The 26,134-nt window shown below is 37.4% G+C and overlaps 1 protein-coding gene across 24 annotated transcripts in view; it reads left to right on the top strand.

Annotated features, from left to right (window-relative positions):
- Cadps (calcium-dependent secretion activator 1) overlaps positions 1-26,134 on the top strand; it is a 1,142,346-nt gene that overhangs the window by 904,000 nt on the left and 212,212 nt on the right. For 18 of the 24 annotated variants that reach the window (XM_076212572.1, XM_076212575.1, XM_076212566.1 and 15 more), the window contains one exon: positions 14,791-14,820. The exons of the other annotated variants lie outside the window; for them this stretch is intronic. In XM_076212572.1, coding sequence (XP_076068687.1) covers positions 14,791-14,820 — 30 coding nt within the window. The remainder of the gene's footprint in view (positions 1-14,790; positions 14,821-26,134) is intronic. 24 annotated transcript variants of the gene reach the window in all.

The raw sequence follows: 26,134 nt of genomic DNA, 5'->3' as shown, positions 1-26,134 counted from the left end.
CATGACTTCGGCCATTTCTAGATCTTCTGTGTATTCTGTATTTCCATGGCATAGTTTCACCATTTCCTATTTATTTTTAAGTTTACCATTCACATATCTGTAGAATAGTTTGGGTCGATCTTTACATTTTTCTATTATGTCTCTTTCATAGTTTCTTTTTTCCTCTGTGCACTTTTACATATTCATTTCTATACTTGATATATATTTGCCATTTTCCAGGTTTTTATATTTTTCCATCTTTTCCAAGCTTTATTTCTTCTATCTTTCGCCTCACTGCATCTTCTGTTGAACCAACATTTAATGTACACCTCTTGTATTTACCTAGTTGTTTTATAGAGGAAGGGAGCTATGCTCGTAGTGACCTGTCTTTGTATCTTTCAGCATCAAGTTTATTCTTAATTTCTTGAGTAATATTTGCACACACTGTTGCCTTGTCTAATTTATTCCAGATATCCACCACTTTGTGTGGGAAGCTATTCTTTTTCAGATGTTTTCTATAATTAATCTTTTTGAGTTTCTTTTTGTGTCCTCTTGTTTTTCTCTTGTCCCACTTTAATAAAATCATCGCTATCTAGGACTTCTGTTCCTCTCATGATTCTATAAATAGATTTTTGTGGTAAGACAGATTGTGATAAGACAAATTTTTGTGGTAAGACAGATTGTGATAAGACAAATTTTTGTGGTAAGACAGATTGTGATAAGACAAATTTTTGTGGTAAGACAGATATGTGAGAAAGCTATGGGAAAGGGGAAGGATGTTTTTTGGGCCTTTATGGACCTGGAAAAGGCTTATGACAGGGTAGACAGAAAGGCACTGTGGGAGGTTTTGCAGATATACGGGATAGGAGGAAAGCTTCTAGGAGCTGTCAAGAGTTTTTATGAGAGTAGTAGAGCTTGTGTCAGGATTAGAAATGGAGAGAGTGAGTGGTTCGAGGTAAAGGTGGGACTTTGTCAAGGATGCGTTATGTCGCCCTGGCTGTTCAACTTATACATGGATGGGGTAGTGCGAGAGGTAAATGCAAGGGTAGTGGGTCAGGGATTGGAGATGGTTAAAGAAAATGGGGAAAAGTGGGAGGTGAGCCAGCTGTTGTTTGCGGACGACACTGCGCTGGTGGCAGGATCGGAGGAGGGATTGAGGAAGCTGGTGACAGAGTTTGGGAGAGTGTGTGATAGAAGAAAGCTGAAGATAAATGTGGGTAAAAGTAAGGTGATGAGATGTACAAGGGGTGAAAGTGGTAGTAGTCTGGAAGTGAGCATTAAGGGAGAGCAACTGGAGGAAGTGGATAGTTTTAGATACTTGGGTGCAAATGTGACAGGAAAAGGTGGAGTGAAGGTGGAGGTAGAATGTAGATTGAGAGAAGCGAGTAAATGCCTTGGTGGATTAAAGAGTGTAATGAGGAATAGACATTTGGGAATGGATCCTAAGAGGAGACTATATGAAGGAGTGATTGTGCCAACAGCACTGTATGGGGCAGAAACATGGAACATAAGAGAGGAAGAGAGAAGGAGTTTGAATGTGTTTGAGATGAGGTATCTGAGAAGTATGATGGGGGTTACTAGGCTAGATAGAGTGAGAAATGAGGAGGTGAGGAGGAGAACAGGGGTGGAAAGGGGGTTGGGAGATAGGATTGATGAAAGAGTATTAGTATGGTTTGGACACATGGAAAGAATGAGTGAAGAAAGACTAGTAAAAGAGGTATGGAAGGCAGATGTGGAGGGAGTGAACATGAAGGGACGTCCTAGGATGAGGTGGATGGATGGGGTGAAGGGGGCTTTGGGGAAGAGGGGAATGTCTGTTGAGGAAGGACGGGAGAGGACAGAAGACAGGGGTGAATGGAGAATGGTTGTATATGGATGATGTTGTAATGCATGAGATGGAATGGGCGGAGGGATGGGGGGTGAGGTAGTATGTGTGAGCAAATTTTGACGCAGCCCGAAGGGATTTCTCCCCATCTTCTCCTTTATGCATGGGGGGACGGAGAAGGGGGGTCGCTGATTTAATGAAGCGGCCTTGCTGTGGATGTGCTGTGTCTTGCGACACTGCTTCTGACCCAGGGCAGTGGACAAGGTGCAGGGATGACCCGTCATCCAAGAGGTGCTAAGATAAGAGGGAGGGTGGAGGGGTGTGGAGTGTATTTAGGGATGGAATGGGTGGGAATGATTTTATGCCTTTTCCTTTTTGGCTACCTCCCTTGTAAGGGGGAAAAAGCCTTGGTATATGTATGTATGTATATATGTATAAATAGTCAGTAGATCTCCTCTTTCTCTTCTTTGTTCCAGAGTTGGTAGTTCCAATTTGAACAATCTTTGTTCGTTTGTCAATTTGGAGTATGTTGGTGCCATCTCTGTCATTGCCCTTTGTATTCTAATTTCTTTATATTCTTTTTAGTATTGGGTGTGTGTGTATTTTACCTAGTTGTATTTTAAGGAAAGAGAGTTATGCTCGTAGTGACCCACTTTTGTATCTTTCCGCAGCCAGTTTGTTCTTAAAGTTGTGTATAGTTTTAGCATTCACTGTTTCCTCATTCAATTTGTTCCAGATATCTATCATTCTGTGTGGGAAGCTATTCTTTTTCAGATCTCTTCTGTAACTGTCCTTCTCAAGTTTCTTCTCATGTCCTCTTGATTTTCTTTTGTCCCACTTTAGTAAGTTATCTCTATTAAGAATTTCTTTCCCTTTCATAATTCTGTAGATGGTTAACAAATCACCTCTTTCTCTTCTTTGTTCCAGGGTTGGTAGATTTGGTTTATCAAATCTTTGTTCATATGTCAAATTGGAGAGTGTTGGTGCCATCTTTGTCATTGCTCTTTGAATTCTTTCTAGTTTATGTTTTTTTAACTAGGTGTCCATAGTATCGCAGTGTACTCTAATTTTGGTCTTATCAGTGTAAGTAGTATCTTCTTTACCATTTCTTCATCCATGTAGTCAAAGGCTACTTTCATTGATCTCAATAAGTTAAAAGTTTCTCCAACTAATTTGTTGACATGTTTATCTGGTGCCATGTCATTTGAGATAGTTACTCCTAGGTCCCTTTCTGAGTTTGCTTTTTTATTTCCTTTGTACATACATACATATACCAAGGCTTTTTCCCCCTTACAAGGGAGGTAGCCAAAAAGGAAAAGGCATAGAATCATTCCCACCCATTCCATCCCTAAATACACTCCACACCCCTCCACCCTCCCTCTTATCTTAGCACCTCCTGGATGACGGGTCATCCTTGCACCTTGTCCACTGCCCTGGGTCAGAAGCAGTGTTGCAAGACACAGCACATCCACAACAAGGCCGCTTCATTAAATCGGCAACCCCCCCTCAATGTCCTCCCATGCATAAAAGTAGAAGACGGGGAAAAATACCTTCGGGCTGCGTCAAATTTTGCTCACACATACTACCTCTCCCCCCATCCCCCGCCCATTCCACCTCACGCATCACATCATCCATATACAACCATTCTCCAATCACCCCTGTCTTCTGTCCTCTCCCGTCCTTCCTCAACAGACATTCCCCTCTTCCCCAAAACCCCCTTCTCCCCATCCATCCACCTCATCCTAGGACGTCCCCTCATGTTCACTCTCTCCACATCTGCCTTCCATACCTCTCTTACTAGTCTTTCTTTACTCATTCTTTCCATGTGCCCAAACCATCCTAATACTCTTTCGTCAACCCTATCTCCCAGCTCCTTTTCCACCCCTGTTCTCCTCCTCACCTCCTCATTTCTCACTCTATCTAGCCTAGTAACCCCCATCATACTTCTCAGACACCTCATCTCAAACACATTCAAACTCCTTCTCTCTTCCTCTCTTATGTTCCATGTTTCTGCCCCATACAGTTCTGTTGGCACAATGACTCCTTCATACAGTCTTCTCTTAGGGTCCATTCCCAAATGTCTATTCCTCATTACACTTTTTAATCCACCAAGGCATTTACTCGCTTCTCTCAATCTACATTCTACCTCCTCCTTCACTCCTCCTTTGTACCAATTTTATATTGATACGATATTCTATTTTTGCTTTTACCAAATTCCATTATACTACATTTCTTAATGTTGAAGTTCACTTCACACTTCTGACTCCATTTCCAGACTTTGTCCAGGTCTTCTTGAAAAGATTTGCAGTCTTCCTCTGTACTTACTCTCTTAAGTAGTTTTGCATCATCTACAAAGAAGTTCGTATAACATTCCACACCTTCACCCATATCATATATATAAACAGCAAACATTGGAGCCAATACAGAGCCTTTTGGGACTCCACTTATCATATCTTTCCAATTTGAGTTCTTGTTTCTAAGTACCACCCTCATTTTTCTCCTATTCAAGAAATCTTTCATCCATTCCAATAACTTTCCTTGTATTCCACCTATTGTTTCAATTTTTCTTAGTAGCTTTTTGTGTGGTACATTGTCAAAAGCCTTTTGTAAGTCCAAGGAAGCACAATCTGCCCATCTGTCTCTTTCTTGTATTATTTCTATTAATCTTGAATAAAAGCATATTAAGTTTGTGGTACATGATCTTCCACTTCTAAAACCAAATTGTTTAGGATTTAGTATTTTGTTTTCTTCCAAGTGTTTAATCCATTTATTCCTAATAACTTTTTCACATATTTTTGCTACTGTGCTTGTAAGGTATACCAGTCTATAGTTTGTTGAATTTTTTGTCTCCTCCTTTGTATATTGGTACAATATTTGCATTTTTCTAATCTTGTGGTACTTTCCCTTCTTTGAGTGAGAAGTCAATTATCTTGTGTATTTTGTCCGTTAGTTCATCTATACATTCTCTCAATATCCAGTATTTGGTCCCTTATTTCTTTCTGTGTCACCATTATTTCTTTCATTTTGGGGGATCTTCCTTGCTGTCGTTCCTCCCAAGTTTGTGAGCTTTCAATTGTAAATACAGACCTAAAATGCCTGGTCATAACTTCAGCCATTTCTACATCATCTATATATTCTTTATTTCCTTCATGCAGTTTCACTATTTCGTGTTTGTCTTTTAATTTATCATTTACATATCTGTAGAATAGTTTAGGTTGGTCTTTGCATTTGTCTATTATATCTTTTTCATAGTTTCTTTTTTTCTCCCTGTGTATATCTACATATTTGTTTCTCAGTTTGATGTATGTTCACCATTTTTTTTTTTTTTTTCCCCATCTTTTCCAGGCTGTCTCTTCTATCTTTAGCATCACTACACTTTTTGTTATACCAACACTTTATGTAAACCTTTTTTTGTTTCTTCTTTGGTACATATTTATCAGTTCCCTCCTTGTATTTTCTTTAAAAATGTTCCATTTCTCTTCCATCTTTGTTTCTTCATTTGAAAATTTTTCCCAGTTAGCGCTCTGAATTTTTTTTCTAAAGTTTTATAAAGTCCATTTTGTTGTACATTAGTCTTCCCTCTCTATGTTTCTCATTTCTTCTCACATCATATTGATTTATAAGTTCAAACTCTATTAGTATGTGGTCACTCTTCCCAATGTGTGTGTGTGTATGTGTGATATCATTCAGATGATTGATTAAGAAAAGCTAGATATAAATCATTGGTTAGTGATTTTATTCACAAAGTAGGAAAGAATATAGTGGAGGAATTATTCTTTTGGTAATTTTGGGATGAGGGTAGTCAATTATGTAGAAAAGTAATATAAATCTAACACATTTATTTGAAGAATTCAATATGGAGCAACAGAAAATTAAATAGATTTCATTTGTACACATAAGAAGAGTGTTATCATTCATAATTATATGAACAAAGTAAATTGAGATATTGACCATAGAATAATAGCTTTCTCATCTAAATTCATATAAAAAACTAAAATAAAGAAATTAGTTTCCAAGAAGAAAAAAACATATAGAAAGAGGAGTGGTGACAAGATTGATCATATGTCATATAGAAGTTGGACAAATTACAGGCTTGCTTATAATAACATCAGCATTATCAATTGCAAACTTATTGATCTTATTAAGAACCTATGGAGAAAATAGGGAGTACAAGTGCCAGTGAATAAGGCAACTATTGTAATGATCATCCAGTGCACTGAAAAAGACTGTGTAGAATAAAACTAAAAAGGTATAAACTAAAGAGAGCTGACCCAATCAAATTAATCAAGAAAAGGTAAAAAATCAAAGAGAGAAATGTATATCAAACAGGATTATTTGAAATAAACTGAGAAGTCTCAAATAAGCCAAACACAGATTAGAGCTTGGAAGACAGCAAGTTACTTCTTTGTAGAATGGTAGTAAAGACTATTAAATCCAAAATTAGGGTCATAAAAAGATCAGATATGATTTATCAGGAGATTTACCCTTTAGATGCCATATTTACTTCTTCTGGTGTTTAGACCCTCCAGTTGAACTGGCATGGGTCCTCAGGCAGTTTTTACCAATAGACTCATATATAGACTTAAGCAGTTTATTAGTATTTTTAATGAAAGCAGTTATTATTTCAGAAGTATGTAACCAGGAAGAGTGTTAGGGAAAGATGGCATACCCGTAAATCTTCTGAAATATGAAGAGATGGAAGCTTATCATATAACAGCCATAGTGTTTTTTAGTGTTTATATCAGAAAGTATCCCTGGATTATGGTGAAATGATAGGGGATCCAGGATCCCCATACAGAAAGGTCATAAACACCTTAGTAATTATCATCCTATAAGCTTGTCATCAAAATTGTTCAAACACTTTTTTATCATTCTCATGATCACATTTACTTCAGCTTTAGGTAAAAATCTTTCAGGTGAATACACAGAATTTATTTATTTAGTTATGCATCATTTGCAAGTGATAAACTAGTTAATTGAAAACCTTGAAATATACAAAAAAGAAAAGTTTTTTAACAAAGTAGTACAAATAGCTGTACAAAATTTAACACAAACAGGGTATAAGTGGACATGTAATAAGGTTTATATAGAAAACTTGTAAGAATGCTAATGTTGTGACCACAGGAAGGTCTAAAGATATAAATTGAAAAGGGAGCAAAATTCAGGCCTTACAGTTTTAAATGGATTATTCATGTTTGGCCTGGAATGGATTTTCTAGGAGATCTGTTGTGAAAGGAAAGGGTCAGATAGTGGAGGGTAATCTTATTATTTGATATGTGGAGATGACATTGTTCTAGCTTCAGGAACAGTAGAATTACAAGAAATGCCCAGATGTCTCTAAAAGCTGCCCTACAGTGGGCCTAAAGATGAATAAAACTTATGGCAGCCCTCATTTTCAGAGTAAAGTAGTTATTGTTGATGGTAAGAATTTTTAAAAAGTTGAATTGTTTAACTATTCAGGCCAAAGTCTTAGATTAACAAAAGATCATGAAAATCAAATAAGAATGAAAATCAGAATTGGGCAGAAAATGTCCTCTAAGAAATTGAGGTTCTTTACCAATATGTTTGAAATACAAATTCTGCAACCAGTGCTTCAATCCATGATTTACAAAACTGAAACTTGAAAGTTGACAAAGTTGATGAAAACAAATCAAAGTTCATGGAGAGTATTAGAAATCTCAAAGATGAGAAAAGCATTGAAGAACAGGGGTACAATTTGGGAAAAAAGAAACTTCAAGTTGAATATATCAAAGGTGATAAGAATAGAAATGGAAGTGGGTAGGACATGTAGCTAGAATTGAAGATATAATGGAACAGATGTCTTTTTGACTAAAGATCAAGAGATGGTAAATATAGCCAATAGGTAGGTGTTGCTATCTGCAACCAGCATGAACTGCAGTTTCTGTCTGTATACCAAGGGCCTCTTCCCCTTTATAAGGGAGGTAGCCAAAAAAATGAACTGCCGTTAAAAAATATAAAGTTTTTGTGGTATGAGAGACCATGCTCCAGATTATTTTTGCCCAAAAAAAAATCCTCCTCCCCCTATGCCCTCCACTGTCAGCATTAGGAAAGAGGTGTCAAGTCATCTTTCTCATCAGCTGGATTTTGTTATGAAGACCTAAATGTACCAAAACATTGCAGTCACAAGAATCCTGAGGTATTTAGAACAGAGATTGTTTGTTTGTGGAGGTCATGATGATCATGTAGGGAATCACTAGAGAATGTGCACATAGACCAGATGGAAGAATGTGCTGTACATCCTTTTTGATTGAGTCATGGGTTTCAACAAAATTGCCATATGGTCAAGAACAGCTTGACACCAACCTTGCGATTATTTCTATCATGGCAACAGCAGACAGGGACCTAGTCATCAACACCCATTAAAAAGCTGATATCATGTCAATGATATTGAATAATAACATATTAGAAGATTTGGACTGGTGCCCTTCATCACCTTCCCATTTAGATGTTTCAGTCCAGAAGTGTCCAAAAATTCCACTAAAAGGTATTTGAAGGAAATGGAACAGGCCTCAGTAACATTAGTCTACACCTTCAACATCACAAAGAAATTTTGCCACCTCTTGGTTGGAAAAATTCTGGTAGAACCTTCTCAAATTTGGTATCCATACTTTGGATTTTTTTTTTTTTTTTTTTTTTTTTTTTTTTTTTTCCCAACAACAAATCAAAGCCTTCATGCAGTGTTTACATACTTTATTTAGTATACCTAGTTATCTGCCTGCTGATAACTGCATCCTATTGTGCAGTTACACATTTACAGAACTCTCAGCTTTATCTTGTTCACAAGCCTAATATGTTTAGGTTTGGAAAAGCTGAGAAACATCAAATTTGCTGCCAATATAACACAGCCAGTTTAAGTTAGATTAGGTATCCTTTAATTCCAGGATCAGGTCAGCCTCCTACACACAAAAGTTGACTTTATAATCTAATTTGACTGGGGTTTGCAAGACTTCTTTGAAGGTGACTGATGCACTGTATGAAGCATTGCGTTAACACTGGTCATATGGCACTACAAGGCCCATATCGAAACCATAATATACTATATACTCACCACCTGGATACTGAACTCTCAGTATTAATTCAATTTGCACAGCAATGTGCGGAGACAATTAGGCACCTTATTAAAGATGTGTGGGGGATTTATTAAAAAGTACCAAAATACCAGAAAAAAAAAGAATAAGCAGCAGGAAGAACACTGTTGGGTAGTAGTTGGGGGGGTATGTAGATATTCCAGAACATAGAAGAAAGGCTTTGCTCATGACTCTTCTCCTCAAGATAGAAGTACAGCATTATCTATATCTGGAAACTCAAAAAAGTCCCCTGAAGAAGGGTTGAGGGCAATATGAGGATAGCATTGTTGAGCAATTTTCTGTTTCAATTGAACCAGCCAGCATTAGCACCCCTCAACTGTTTCCAGTGAAGCAGACTGTTTTGTGTGTGTATGTGTGTGGGTTTTTTTTTTTTTTTTTTTTTTTTTTTTTTATAAAAATAGATTATTTCATTCAACTTTAAAGAAACCTGTTGTCCTCAAAGGGTTAACCTTCAAACCAGGTGCCATATGAATTTCATGATGGTGATGGATTTGAATGGATGACCACATAAGATCAGAAAGGTAGCACACAGATGGTAAAGACTATTTTCTGTATAATTGTATAGGGTTAACCATTAATGCAAATACTTCATAACCAATGTTCTTTGATTTATATAGTGTGTAGATATCTGTCCCCCTGCCAATATTATTTATGTACCACCTTCACAGGTTATCCAAGTTTAATCAGAGAGAGGGAGAATGTGTGTGTGAGAGGAGAGAGAGAGAGAGATAAGTAAGGAAACAGTGAAATGAATATTGAGGTTCTCATCACCACATATATATACATATACACCCATTTACCTTTTGGTTCTTTTCCTCACATAAAACAGTCGGATTCAGTCCTGAGGAAGTGCAAGAATTTAATGGGTTTTTTTTTTATCATAGTTGATTACATTAGAAAAATTTGAATTGGCTATACATAGAAGTTATAGTTGATACTGATATCTGAACCAAATGCACCAGATATGCACCAAAAGAAAGAATGAGAGAGAGAGAATGGTGAAATAGGGTATATAGTAAATATACAGTTTACAAGTGTTATTTCTCCCTCTCCTGGCATGTGTAGCTATTCTTTTATTAATTGAAGGAAAGGGGCAATATGTACAAGTAGTGATGGTGGTGGTGAGTTGGGGTGAGTTTAAGAGATAAAGGCTAGAGAAAGTGGAAAGTTTGATATATGGGGTTATATGTGGCAGAGAATAGAAGAAAGGAGGTGAAAGTGATTTACAGAATAAAGGAGGCAAACAATTGTTTGGGAGGAATGAAAAGTGTTATGATAGATTGGTATCAGAGTGAATACAAAAAGAAGAGCCTTAATGTGTATGAGATGAAGTATTTGAGAAGTATTGTAGTTGTTACAAGGATGGATTGTGTGAGAAACATGGAGATCAGGCAGAATGGGGACAGAAAGTTGTCAGATAGGGTAGATCAAATTGTGCCGAGATCGTTTCTTCATATTGAAAGAACAAGTGAGGAAAGACTTTTGCTAGATTGTGAGAAGCAGAAGTGGGTGGAGTGAAATTAAGAGAAAGGCCAAGAATAAGGTAGATGGGTGGAGTAAAGGAAGCACTGTATGTTAGAGAGATGTCTATTGAGCTAGGAGGAGCATGTGCAAAAGATAGGAGTGAATGGAGAATGGTTGTAAATGGATGCAATGATATGGTCCAAAGAGATAATCATGTCAGCTCCATAAATTATTTTGAGTAAATGAGCAGGGGCGACCATATTATGAGGCAGTGAAGGAAACTAGCTTTGGTGTTTGGGCCCTACTGTGTCTCACTGCATTGATTTTGACCCAAGCACTGTGGCAGGGACAAAGATGACTTCATTCACAAGTTACTAGGATGGAAGGGGCAATGAATAATTATTTCATGAGTATGGTATGGATGTCATATTGCTCTGATTAAGTTACTCCCTTATGAGGGGAATAAAACATTTAGTATGTAGTAATGAATTTACACACATGCACAGGCTCAACAGTGCAGTGGTACTATTCATGACCACTAATTCAGTGGTTTCAGTTTGATTCCCACCCAGGGCTGAAACACTGATATCCTCAAGTAATTGTCGACAATATGTAAAAGTCTACCCCTTATTTGTGACCAAAAAATCTAAACTTTTTCATATATATTGTGTTAATTTTGGCCCAAGTTTCTGATGTATTTCTTATGTAAAGTGTTAAAATCATCTTATCATGTGTGTGCTTCATGCGAATGTATTTTTAAAAACAAAATACCACAAGTACCATTTATTTTTCTTTTGTTTTTAACTGCCCTTTTTCATCAATTGCGAGATGTACCAATAGATGGCACTGGTAATGCAAAACATTTGTTTACCAGTGTTCCATGACTTGCTGATGAAGATCATTTAAACTGTCAAGTAATAGTTATTTATGGATAAACAACAAAAATAAAATGTATATTTGGTAAGATTGGATGAAGAAACAGGTTACTGGTATAGTAAATTTGGTGTACAGTCAAGTCTTCATATCTCTTAAGTGCAGGAGGTTTGAGCAATAGGAGTCTGGGGTGAGCTCAACCCGGACTCTGAGCTCAAAGCTTGTGCTTTTTGTGCTATGGAGACTTGTTTTCAGACAAATAATCAATCATTCATTTATTATGATTATTATTCATTATTTTTATAGCATTCTGGCTCTTAACTATTTATTTTTTACTCATTCCAATCTTTGCACCTCCTGGATGACGGGTCATCCCTGCACCTTGTCCACTGCCCTGGGTCAGAAGCAGTGTCGCAAGACACAGCACATCCACAGCAAGGCTGCTTCATTAAATCGGCGACCCCCCTCTCCATCCCCCCATGCATAAAAGGAGAAGACGGAGAGAAATCCCTTCGGGCTGCATCAAAATTTGCTCACACACACTACCTCACCCCCATCCCCACACCCATTCCACCTCATGCATCACAACATCATCCATATACAACCATTCTCCATTCACCCCTGTCTTCTGTCCTCTCCCGTCCTTCCTCAACAGACATTCCCCTCTTCCCCAAAGCCCCCTTCACCCCATCCATCCACCTCATCCTAGGACGTCCCTTCATGTTCACTCCCTCCACATCTGCCTTCCATACCTCTTTTACTAGTCTTTCCTCACTCATTCTTTCCATGTGTCCAAACCATCCCAATACTCTTTCATCAACCCTATCTCCCAACTCCCTTTCCACCCCTGTTCTCCTCCTCACCTCCCCATTTCTCACTCTATCCAGCCTAGTAACCCCCATCATACTTCTCAGACACCTCATCTCAAACCCATACAGTGCTGTTGGCACAATCACTCCTTCATATAGTCTCCTTTTAGCATCCATTCCCAAATGTCTATTTCTCATTACACTTTTTAATCCACCAAGGCATTTACTCGCTTCTCTCAATCTACATTCTACCTACATCTTCACTCAACCTTTTCCTGCCACATTTGCAACCAAGTATCTAAAACTATCCACTTCCTCCAGTTGCTCTCCCTTAATGCTCACGTCCAGACTACTGCCACTTTCACCCCTTGTACATCTCATCACCTTACTTTTACCCACATTTATCTTCAGCTTTCTTCTATCACACACTCTCCCAAACTCTGTCACCAACTTCCTCAATCCCTCCTCCGATCCTGCCACTAGCGCAGTGTCGTCTGCAAACAACAACTAGCTCACCTCCCACTTTTCTCCATTTTCTTTAACCATCTCCAATCCCTGACCCACTACCCTTGCATTTACCTCTCGCACTATCCCATCCATGTATAAGTTGAACAGCCAGGGCGACATAACGCATCCTTGATGAAGTCCCACCTTTACCTCGAACCACTCACTCTCTCCATTTCTAATCCTGACACAAGCTCTACTACTCTCATAAAAACTCTTGACAGCTCCTAGAAGCTTTCCTCCTATCCCGTATATCCGCAAAACCTCCCACAGTGCCTTTCTGTCTACCCTATCGTAAGCCTTTTCCAGGTCCATAAAGGCCAAAAAAACATTGTTCCCCTTTCCTATAGCTTTCTCACATATCTGTCTTACCACAAAAATCTGATCTACACAACCTCTACCCGTCCTAAATCCACACTGTTCCTCACCAATTACGCCCTCTGTTCCTCTCCTAATCCTCTCAATCAAGATCCTCCCATAAGCCTTCCCAACTACACTTAACAAGCTAATCCCTCTGAAACTACTACATTCATCCAGGAGGTGCAAAGATGAAAGGGAGGGTGGAGGGGTGTGGAGTGTATTCAGGGATGGAATGGGTGGGAATGATTTTATGTCTTTTCCTTTTTGGCTACCTCCCTTGTAAGGGGGAAAAAGCCTTGGTATATGTATGTACTCATTCCAATCACAAAATTCATTCCTTTGAAATTAGCAAGTATGTAGGAGTCTACCTCCAAATTTTAGCTTTGAATAAATTGTCCAAAATTTCAACTATTGCTCAAGGATACACAGTAACTTTCATCATCACTGCACTGCAAGCTGGGACTCAAACTCTCATGGGCAAGGAGTTGGGGGGTGTAAAATCAGAACATTACCCATAGATTGGGCAATATGTGAGCTCTAAGCTCTCATCTGGGAGGGTGATAGCTGTTGATCATGAATTCAACACATGATTCAAGACCGTGGTGAATCACACACACACACACACACACACACACACACACACACACACACACACACACACACACACCACTAAATTATAGGCTAGTATCACTGACCAGCACAATAGTGATATTATGTGAAAGGATTATAAAAGATCAAAGGCCCAAATATCTTGAAGAAATGAACATTCTGACAGATAGTCAATTTGTCTTCAGATCTGGAAGGTCATGTGTATCAAACCTTGTAATCCTTTACTCAAGATTGATGTGCTGCAAGAGAGAGAGGAGTGAGTGGACTGTGTGTACCTCGACCAAGAAAAAGCTTTAATAAAGTACATATGTTTGATAGAATGGAGATCAGAAAGAGATGACAGTACATGAAATATATACAAAAAATTAAACTAGTCCATTCAATAGGAATACTAGCAGTTTCATTTGATGCACATGAGGGATATCCAATAGGTTGTTTGTCTGAAATTTTTAGCTTTGATGAACATGTAAAAAGTCCAAATGAAATTTTTATCTTCTAGATAAGTGATTATTGTTATTTGAGTTTGGTATATGTTTCATAAAGGAAATTAAATAGAGACCATCAATAGTCTTCAGTTTAGTTGCCATATATCTAACAAATTAAGACTGTAGGGAGAGAAATAAAAAATTACTGGAGAGGGAGGGCCAGGAGGGGGTGTAGGAGGGTGGAAAAAGAGAAGGAGAAGGAGCAGTTAGATTGGTGATTAGATTTAATCAAAAAGACTAAATATTAATACCTCAGCTACTGTGTTGTGTAAGTCCTACTCCACATTAAATTAGGGCCATGGTGATAAAGTATATCAGCATTTGGATATACATTAGAGTGGAATGATCCAGATATTAGAAGTGTAAATATAGATAAAGCAAAGCAAAATTAAAGAAAATACATGCAGATGAGGGTAGAAGAAACGACTTTACAAAAATAAAAGATATATATTAGGAAATATAGAAAGCACTCAGGAAAATGAGGAAAATGATAATAAGAAGATGAAAGAGATGAATTTAAAAAATTGAAAATGTTAATAGATCTCAGAATCACAAAAAGGGGCAGGTGTGGTATGATGTGAATATGGAAATGAAATATAAGAAGAAATAAAAGAAAATTAAGTAGCAGTAGAATTTATTGGAAGAGTCACTATTTTGAACATGTGAAAAAAAAGGAAAATAATCAACGAGTGATGTGGATATTGAATGTATTTGTGTGTGTCTGTGGAACTAAAGTTTTTCTCCCTCTCTCCTGCCGTCCCCTGCTTCTTCAGCCCCGGCGAGGATGGCACGGTTACAGTAGGGTTAGTCAACGTACACGCTTGTCACACGTCACGGGGGCTCCCATCGCACACCCACGCTTGGCCTGTTCCCTCTGGGAGTAGCTCAGGCTGCCCTATCTATGCATTTGCATGATGATGTTGTTGTCTAGTTTGCACGCACGGGATGGGCCAATTGGCTTTCAAGGAAATTGAATCACCAAAACTAGAAGTATAGTCTAATGAATTTTCATGGTCCGGGTGTTAGGTTATGCTTGATGAGCATGCTGTGAGCATCCCAAAGGGCACAGCCAAAAAAAGACACAAGGGCGTGGGTGGGCATAGGAAAGCTCCGCCCCCAGCAGTATTCTGTATGTGTGGCGTCCAGTCGCCCGTGTCTTCGTTGTGTATCTGCACTTGTCTGTAGCCCGACCGCTGTGGTCACCTCACACGCCACCACACTAACCATCCACTCATTAATGCTAACTATCCCATTAACTTCTAGATACACCCTTACCAATAACTAACCGCATTCCCCTCATCCTATTAATTAAAGTTTTGACTCATGTACCACTACACTAACCAGGATATTAGATGTGATAAGCGTAGCCAATTTTATTTACCAAATTATCCATACATGTCTGAGATTCAACACTTTACTTACAGTAGAACCCTTCAATGAAGCATCAACTTTACCTTTCAGAACCTTTTTCCCCCATTCATTAACTACCCAGTCTGTTCCAAACTCATCAAATTTGTGATGATGTTCCCATTTTGTAAAGACCGTCATATGATTATGATGGTTCATGATTATTATTCTTTGGAAATACTCGCCTTGAAGTTTTTGTCTTCTATCTAAAACTATGAAGCAGTAAATGCTCAACACATACCAGCCCCAAAAAACCTGTACCTCAGCCCATCCATGGCAGTCTGGCACTGAAGCTGTACATTAGTGGGAGCTTCAGTAATCTGTTTCCAGTTTGATTTACATACTTCAAATCTCAATGAATGCTTAGATCTCCACATTCTATAACTTAAACTCATTATTAAAATCCCTCTAATCAAGAAGCTTCCACTGATAAAAAACAAGTGATCACACCTTTAGTGTCTAACTGTCACAAATGGAGTATAGTACTGTAGATGTGTGAGCACTTCTAAAATTATCCTGTCTGTTGATAGTGTATTGAATACATGTTAACAATAAGTTTTTTGTTGAATAAATCTGGAACCATTCACCTTTTGTCATCTTTTCTATATGAACAGAATGTAACTTTATCTGTGAAACATTACCCATTGATTATGTGTAGATCTTATGTACCATATTTTCATGTGTACACATGGTTGTTTCAGTCCATTCAGTGCAATTCATTGGTGCTATTGAATTTCATTTCTCCAAGGCATCTAACCTAAAATTACATTTATAACATTTATAACGTGCCAGAATGGCTAGAATCTTTCCCCTGACTGTGAAGAAAACAAAAAAATCATTGAACAAGAACCTGACTGGCCTTAGTTGTTCTCACTGACTGAAGCTCTACAACATCAGTATCTAAATAGTAAACATTACCCAAAATCCTAGGAGTGGTGCTTCCAGACTACAGTTATCATTACATAATTGGCTAAAGTATAATAATGCTGACAAATATTTCAATCATTTATTTAGATAAAATAGAATACATCCACCCATCACATTTCCTTCATTTTTTTCTGAACATATCTTCATTGCCATTCTTTCATTTCAAACTTTGAGTTGCAAAAGCAAATCCCCAGCATTCTTCAGCATCACCACTCGTGTACCATCACCTATTAGCAAGAATCATAGTGAACCCCCACTGTCAGAGCCACCTCTCCTACCTTCACCCTCATCATCTATTACCACCACTACTACCACTGTTGTCACACTTATTGCCAGCATTAGTAGGGATACTATAACTAGAAATTACCCCACTATACTCTCATCACTACAGCCAATATGGCATTATTACCATCATAATTTACAGCCCCTATCAGAGGTAGAATTAAAGAAGCATTAACACCAGCATCAGTTAAACCCTTAAACATTGTGATATACTTTATGGATATTGATCAAGTAAAGAGCAGGCAGTTTCATGCAACTAAGAGAGACATTCTGGCCTGACAGGGGTCTCAATCAGTCAAAATCCCCCTCAGGATGGAGTTCACTCTTTCACCTTCTTAAATTTACTTGTCCTTATCTAGAACAAAGTCCATGAACTATTTCATAAATTGCAACTTCCATCCAACCACATTTATTTACACTAATGATTCTTATTCTTTTGTCATGATGTTAGAGCCACCTGGGACCAATGATGGGTACCTGTTTGTTCTGATCCTGTGATACAGATGTCAAAGAGAATCCTTTCCTCACTGCCCATTTTGAAAACCTATCAACACCCTTTCCTCCATCTGGAGACACAGCCCCAAGGGAAGCACTCAGTTTCTAGATCTGGCCCAAGATCTTTCAACTTTACTATCCCCCACCTTTTCATATAAGGAGAGCTAACAACTTCCCACCAATGAGACAACTAATACAGTTGTTCAGTGTTTGTTAGCACAGAGATCTGTGGGAGAACCTGAGAACCACTGCTTCTCACTGTGGGGCTGCAGGTTTCCAGTTTGTGAAAATTTTAAATCAAGAATGAATATTATTACTGTTATTCCACTTCCCCAACAACAACCCACCCAGTTAATAATCTAAAAAGGCTAGTTTGTAGTCACATATGTATTTTGGGAATTTTTTTTCATTGTAAATTTACAAAATGTAACTCAACAATGTATTATATTGCAGTGTAGAGAGACAGAATGAATGTTAGATGGTGTAGAGAAAACTCAGGATGTACAGGAGCTCTTTATTTTTATAATATTTTGCCTGGTTGGTTTCCTCAGAGAGACTGCTCTCTAAGGAAACCAATCAGGTGAAACATTAGAGAAACAAAGTATTCTTGTACATCCTGAGTTTTCTCTAAACCACCAGCCAATTAGTTCTATGTTATATCTGGCCTTATAAAAGTGTTACATATTCACCTGCATTTGGAATCTAGTTCAAAGTTACATATGTTCCAGTGAATTTGAGCTTATGATATACAGAAGACTCTTAGTGTAGTATATCAGTAACTCAGTGGGCACACTAACAACCATAAGACAATCCTACCATTGACTATATACTATTCAACCTAATCTGCATGTTACTGATCTACTGTACTATTACATTCATTTATGTATGTGTAATACACAGTTATATATAATGGTATAGGCAAGAAAAACATAAAAAGAAATATCTTTTGTGTATAATATGCACTGAATTTTCCTTAAGTCATAGTCATAATGATTACAAATATCAGGAACTGTCCTGCTTGTCATAACTTTTGGTCATAGCTAACAAAAATTCATAGCCACTAACAGCTACAAATTCTTGTGATTAGTGGCTCCCCATGACTTTGGGAGACCAAATTTCACATAATTTAATATGGTCAGATGAAGAACTATGTATTGTGCACTAGTATTTAGTTAATGGTAAACAAGGTTTCAGCCCAAAAATGTGTCATTAGATATCTTATGATAATATTCTAATATTCCATGTCACAAATTAGGGCTAATTTTTTTCCAATGTTTGTTCCAAAAAGAGTATTTTGAAAATCAAACCATGTAGTTGCTTTGGTCAGATGAACCAGGAATGATAGAATATATGTTTTGTCCTTCACCTCCAATCCTTTACACTCTTTTCTTTGTTTTTTCTTGTGTTTTATCAACTAGAAACCAGCATAACCAAGTGAAAATGGTTTACTCAATTCAAAATCCAAATTGTCTGCATTTTATTGTGTTCTCTCTGTTTATCCAATTGTCCACATGTGTGCCCTGAACAGAGTTGCAACAGTTGGCCATGAGTTCCTACTTTCAGTGATGGTTGCTAGAATCAGGATTAGATTCATTTCAGGATGTTAGATTTGGAGATCAAAGTGGCATGCCACATCATTGTATGAAAAAAATAGAGTTTAGTCAGTTTTATTGCACTTGTTAAATATAATATTGAATGAAACTATATTAGATTGATTAACTTGTTACATTTTTTTTTCTCAAAAGGTTGCACATCCTACATAAAACAAATTGCAAGATTGGAAGTGACCTTTGAATCTTTCCAGTGTTGATTACTCTCCACATAGAGTGGTGGACACTTGGAACAAACTGGATAAAAAAAAATAGTGTGCGCAAAAACCATTCATAAGTTTAAGAGCAAACTAGACACTGCGAGATACAAAGGCGGGACACCACAAGCATAGCTCCCCATCCCATAAAATACAACTAGGTAAATGTAAGCCATCATTGTGGAAATCAAATACAATTTTCACTGTACAGATGAAGAAATTATGAAAAAAAAATCAAAAAATCAAAACCCTGATCTGTCCAAAACTGGAATATGTGTCAGTGGTATGGTCACCCAGTACCAAAAAGAATATAAAGAAAATTGAAAGAATCCAGAGAGCAACTACAAAAATGGCTTCAGCTCCTTCAGACTTGTCATATGAAGAAAGACTGGCTAAATTGGAGTTACCGACTTTGGAGCAAAGAAGAGAGAGAGGCGACCTACTGACCATCTATAGAATCATGAAGGGCACGGAAATACTTGATAGAGAGGACTTGTTAAATTGGGACAAGAGAAACACAAGAGGACATGGAAAGAAACTCAAAAAAGATAGTTATAGAAGAGATCTGAAGAAGAACGGTTTTCCACACAGAGTGGTGGACACTTGGAATAAACTGGATGAAACAATAGCGTGTGCAAAAACCATACATGAAGAGCAAACTAGACACTGTGAGATACAAAGGTGGGACATTACGAGTGTAGCTCCCCTTCCCGTAAGATACAACTAGGTAAATACACAGAGTGAATAATATAAACAAGATCAAAAGAATATTCTTGTCTATGTCAATGACATGATGGAACAACAATCTATGCCAACATGTTTGCAGGTGATGCAAAAATGAGAAGAGTGAAAAATGAGGAGGATGGTAGATTATTACAAAAAGATCTAGACACTATTTTTGCATGGAGCCAATAATGGGAAATGAAATGCAATACCAAAAAATGCAAAGTACTAGAAAGGGCAATAGAGACAAAAGACCATCCTTAACCCCTTCCATACGGTGCCGCACACGTAGGCGTCATGAGGAGCAAGTGGATTCGCGACGCTGCCATATCGGCGTCTTGATTATATTTATTGTAGTCGCCCCTGTGTTTTTACATTCTCCCAAATGCGCCCTTAATCCCATTCTCTGTGGTTTTCAAAATTCGCGGGTGAAAGAGAGAACGATCGATATAAGCGGCGACTATATTTTATGATGCGAATATTATTTTGTTACGTCGTACGGCTGGCATTGGCTGCTGCCCGCGAGATTTAAGTCCCGTATTGAAGTGGTTAAGATATTTCTTAGGAAGTGAACCCATTACAAAAGCAAGAGGAGAAAGATTTGGGAGTGTTGATAAAAGACAACCTGTCACCTGACAGACATATCAGCAGGATTGTGGGAGAGACATACAGACTACTGCAGAAGATCAAAGTGGTGTTTCACTGTATGGATGAAGAGATGATGAAAAAAGTCATTGAAACCATGATCCATCCAAGACTAAAATATGAGTTAGTAGTATGGTCCCCACACAGAGTGAAGATAAGCAAGATCGAGAGAATATAAATGGCAGCAACCATACTGGTCCCCAGTTTGGCAGATAAACCATATGAAGAAAGAGTAATAGCACTGGGTCTAAAAACTTTGAAAGATCGAAGAGAAAGAGATGATATGATTACATTATTCAGATCACTAAAGGGGATAGACTGCATTGACAAAGATATCTCCTGTTTAAAGACGGGAGGGGTTTAAGTGGTCAGTTTTCCATATAGATGCATAAATACTTAGAACAGTGGTTCCCAAACTTTTTTTGTCTGCGACCCAAATCCAGATCTGGTGAAGATGTGGCGACCCAAGCATCAAAAAGCAATTTCGAAAGTTTTCTTTTATTGAACACACAATGTGTAGGGAAGCTTTTAATTGAAATTATTATTTTTTTTTTTCTAACAAGGTCTCGCGATCCATTCTTGAACACTTCGCGACCCATAGTTTGGGAATCGCTGGCTTAGAAGGTGATATAGCCCAAGCTCAAACAGTAGACAAGTTCAAATCTAAATATGATAATTAAAAATCATGGATATAGATTAAGCTGGAACTGTACATGAATTTGAGGCCAGGTATATATATATAATGAAATATTAGAAAATAGGAGCCAACAAACATTGCTCCTTTCCTGTAGACTACAGTAAGGTATAGACAAAGGGTAGCAACTAAACTGGTCCCAAGCCTGGCATATAAACCATTTGAGGAAAGACTAAAAGCACTGGGTCTGTCAGTTTTGAAAGATAAAAGAGAAAGATGTGATATGATTACAGTATTCAGGTCACTAAAATGGGTAGATTACATTGACAGAATAGATCTCTTGATTAAGAATAGAAAGGTTTTAAGAGGTCATGAAAAATTAAGAGAGACTACATGACTAAAGGATATGAAGAAGGACAGTTTCCCATGTAGATGCATAAATACTTGGAATGGCTTAGGAGACACAGCCCAAGCTGGAACAATACATGAATTAAATTTTAAATGTGATAATTGAAAATCAATGACATAGATTGAATTTTAACTGTATATGAATTTGAGGCTAGGTATGATAAGGGAGTAGAAGACAGGATCCAATGAGCATTGCTCCTTTCTGGTATAGTACAGTTAGGTAAATACAATCAGTGTAGTAATATATTCAATGGTATTTAATGAAAACTTTCTGAGACAGACAAAACTCTCAGAATTGAAGCCAATGATAGAAATGAGAAAAGAACAGAGACGGAAAAAAACGAGTTTTTTTTTAGAGTGCTGGACTTGAGACTGAAAAAATGGTACATCAAAAAAATGGAAACTTAAACCAAAAAAGAAAAGAAAATATGAAACTAAAAGTGGCATACACAAATATCAATGACATAATCTCTGTAATAAATGAACTAAACAACTATCTAGAAATAGAGAAACCTGACATAATGGAAATTGTAGAGACAAAACTGAAAGGATCTCTATCAACAAGTATAGTTGGACAAGGTCTATACAACCAGTGGGTGAAAAATAGAACAGACAAGCAGGGAGGAGGTGTCATGATATTGACCAAAAAGGGTCTAAATGTGACAAAGATTAATAAAGTCAAAGGCAATGTGCAATTAGTTATGATCAAAATTGTAAACAAAAAGATGAAAAGCAGAACATTTGTATCAGTGTATGTACCACCAAAAAAACAGGCCTGGTCGGATAGCAATCATTCTAAATTACTGGAAGACACGAATGTGCTAAACAAGTTACTGAAAGAGGGTAGTAACATTGTAATCATGGGCAATTTTAATGCAAAGGATATAATCTGGGAAGAAGTGATAGTAAAAGGGGGAGAACTTGAGAGCAACAGTCTACTGGATATGACCATCGAATACACCACAACACAATGGGTGAAGGAAAATACTAGATATAGAAACAATGAGGAACCGTCAAAACTAGACTTAATATTAACTTCTGAACCAGATATTGTGAACAAAATGGAGTATAAAACACCAATTGGAAAGAGTGACCATATACTAATAGAGTTTGAATTAAAAGAACAAAACAATGTAGATAGGAATGATAAACATAGAGAAGGAAGATTAATGTACAACAAAATGGATTTTGTAAAACTAAGAAAAAAATTCCAAAACACAAACTGGGATAAATTTTCCAAAGAGGAAACAAAGATGAAGACAAATGGAACATATTCAAAGAAAAGTACAAGGAAGGGATAGATAAATATGTACCAAAGAAGAAACAAAAAGATATGTATATAAAGTGTTGGTATAACAAAAGGTGCAGTGAGGCTAAAGACAAAGCCTGGAGAAAAAAAAAAAAAAAAAAAAAAAACATCCAAGTGGCAAACATATATAAAACTTAAGAACAAATATGTGAATATACGCACATATATAAAACTTAAGAACAAATATGTGAATATACGCAGGAAAGAAAAAAGAAATTATGAAAAAGATATAGACAAATGTAAGGATCAACCTAAGCTCTTTTACAGATATATAAATGACAAACTAAAGGATAAACATGAAATAGTAAAACTGCATGAAGGAGATAAAGAATATATAGATGACACAGAAATGGCAGAAGTTATGATCAGACATTTCAAGTCTGTTTTTACAATTGAGAGCTCACAAACGTGGGAAGATGGACAACAAGAAAGATCCCCCAAAATGAAAGAAATAAAGGTAACACAGAAAGAAATAAGAGACCAAATAAAAAACCTAGGTGTTAGGAAATTGGATGGAATTACAAATTGAATACTGAAAGAGTGTATAGACGAACTGACAGACAAATTATACAAGACAATAGACTTCTCACTCAGAAAGAAAGGTACAGCAAGATTGGAAAGATACAAACATAGTACCCATATACAAAGGAGGAAACAAAGATCCTACAAACTTCACACTGGTATCCCTTACAAACACAGTAGCAAAAATATGCGAAAAAAACATCAGAAACAAATGGACCAAATACTTGGAAGAAAATAGAATAGTTAACCCTAAACAATTTGGCTTTAGAGGTGGAAGATTGTGGAACATAAACTTAATATGCTTTTACTCAAGATTAATTGAGATAATACAAGAAAGAGATGGCTGGGCAGATTGCACCTTGGACTTGCAGAAGGCATTTGACAAAGTACCACATAAAAAATTAATAAGAAAAAATTTAATAATAGGAGGAATACAAGGTAAGCTACTGGAATGGATAAAGGACTTCTTAATTGGGAGAAAAATGAGAGTGGCACTTGGAGACAAGAATTCGAACTGGGAAGATGTGAAGAGTGGCATCCCGCAAGGCTCCGTATTGGCTCCTTTAGTGTTTGCCATATGTATAAACTATATGGATGAGGAAGTAAATTTGTTACATGAACTTCTTTGCTGATGATGCCAAATTACTTAAGAGAGTAAGCACAGAAGATCGCAGATCGCTACAAGACCTAGACAAAATATGGAAATGGATTCAGAGATGTGAGATGAACTTCAACATAAGAAATGTAGCATAATGGAATTTGGAAAAAGCAAAAATAGAGTATCAGGTCAATATAAAATTGGAAATGGGTAAGTCAAAAAAGTCAATTCAGAAAGGGACTTGGGTGTGATCATTGCAAGTGACTTGACCCCTTGATAAACATGTCAACAAATTATTTGGAGAGACTTTTAACTTATTAAGATCAATGAAAATGGCCTTCAACTACATGGATGAAGAAATGGTAAAGGAAATAGTGGTTACACTGATAAGACCTAAACTAGAGTATGCTGTAACACTATGGGCACTGAGCACAAAAAATAACATAAGAAAATTAGAAAGAATCCAAAGAGCAGCGACAAAAATGGCACCTACACTATCAAATTTGACGTTCGAACAAAGATTAGAGAAATTACATCTATCAACACTGGAACAGAGAAGAGAAAGAGGTGATTTGTTGATCATTTACAGAATTATGAAAGGGATGGAAATTCTTGATAGAGATGACTTATTAAAATGGGACAGAAGAGAAACAAGAGGACACGAAAAGAAGCTAAAGAAGGACAGTTACAGAAGAGACCTGAAAAAGAATAGCTTCCCACATAGGGTGATTGATGTCTGGAACAAACTAAACGGAGAAACAGTGAGTGCCAAAACTATACACAATTTTAAGAATAAACTGGATGCGGAGAGATACAAAAATGGGTCACTACGAGCATAACTCTCATCCCATAGAATACAACAAGGTAAATACATACCAAAAGCCCCTTTGTAAGGGGGCTGGCTAAGTCAAAACACACAATCACTCTATACTCATTCCACATTCATCCAATACTCATTCAGTACCCCTCCCATCTTAGTACCTTGTGGATGTCCCCTGCCATACCACTTGGTTTAGAGGCAGTGCATTATAACACAACACCATAGCAGGGTTTGACAGCCAATGCTGGTTTACCCCACCTCTTCATTTTACAAAGACACCCCCTTCCCCATCCTCATTCACTTGAAATAATTTGTGGAGCTGACAAAAAGACTATCCTTTTGGGATACATAATTTCTTCACTCCTATCTTTTGCATTCTCTCTTCCTTGCACAATAGACATTCCTCTTGCCTCCAGTGCCTTCTTCATTCCATCTATCCCACCTGTTCTTGGTCTTCCTCGAAAGTCTACTCATCCACTTCTACTTTCCACATTCTTTTTGCTAGTATTTCCTTACTCTTTCCACAAGCCTGACCTACCCAGTATGATAGTTTTTTCCACCCATGATGTCTGTCTCACTTCTACATTTCTCATTTTATAATCTTCCAACACTTTGCATGTGATGCATCACAAAACTTCCTTGGATAAAAAGAAAATAAACAAGAAATATTTTCTTGTTCTTGACAGGCCACATTCAGGGTTGAAAGTTCATTGTGTTCTACATGCTCTTCTACAATGGCGATTGTCCATGATTTTAAAGGTGCCATCAATGATGACCCAGTGTGATATGCCTCTTAATGTAGCCAGGCCATCTCAAGTGTATGTGCTTGTTTCACAGTTGTGTTGAGATTTATGTCAAGGTTCTTTAAAAGTCTGTCAAATGGCATTTGATGCCATATGATTAACGACAGCATCTCTGATGGCCAGCTTTCTATTTACTCAGCCGTGACAGTTTTGTAGGTGCTGTCTTGGGCTGATTTCTCCAGATTCTCTAAACAATCAATCAGTCGAATGTCCTTGGTCTCTTGCAGAAGACCCACAGCCTTTAGGAAATCAGCAAGAGCCTCTGGACAAGACTATAAGTCATATAGAGAAAAGATATTGTATTGTTGTCTGGGGAATGTTAGTTTGGGGCATTGAAATATGAGATGTTCTGTGTCTTCTTTGTAGTGGTTGCATCTGGGTCAGTTTGAATATCTAAACACTGATCCTCCATTTCACATACCTGTGGTTTGCAAGTGGCTAAGCAGTGGCTCATAGATTTCATTCTTGGGCTTCACAGTGTGCTTTCAATATCTCGACTGCCTCCTGGTAAGAAGTGCCATTCTTGAGGTTAAAGGTATAGTGAAACACATTAACTTGAATCAGTTTCAGTTTTTCCAGATTCAGGATCAAATTTATTTATTTAACATCCAACTCAAAGTTTGAGCTCTACATGTTCCACTCTTCTGCTACTGGTGATAACTCAGGGTCAATGTTCAGGGTACCTAGATGCATGGCTAGGAACTTGACTTAGCTCAAGCATTTCAATTGTTTAAATT

The sequence above is a fragment of the Oratosquilla oratoria genome, chromosome 30 (assembly GCF_046742065.1).
Source record: "Oratosquilla oratoria isolate Oo_2021 chromosome 30, ASM4674206v1, whole genome shotgun sequence".
In the NCBI taxonomy this organism is placed as follows: Eukaryota; Metazoa; Arthropoda; class Malacostraca; order Stomatopoda; family Squillidae; genus Oratosquilla; species Oratosquilla oratoria.
The sequence above is the reverse complement of the archived record's forward strand: the minus strand, read 5'-3'. Positions and strand labels throughout refer to the sequence as shown.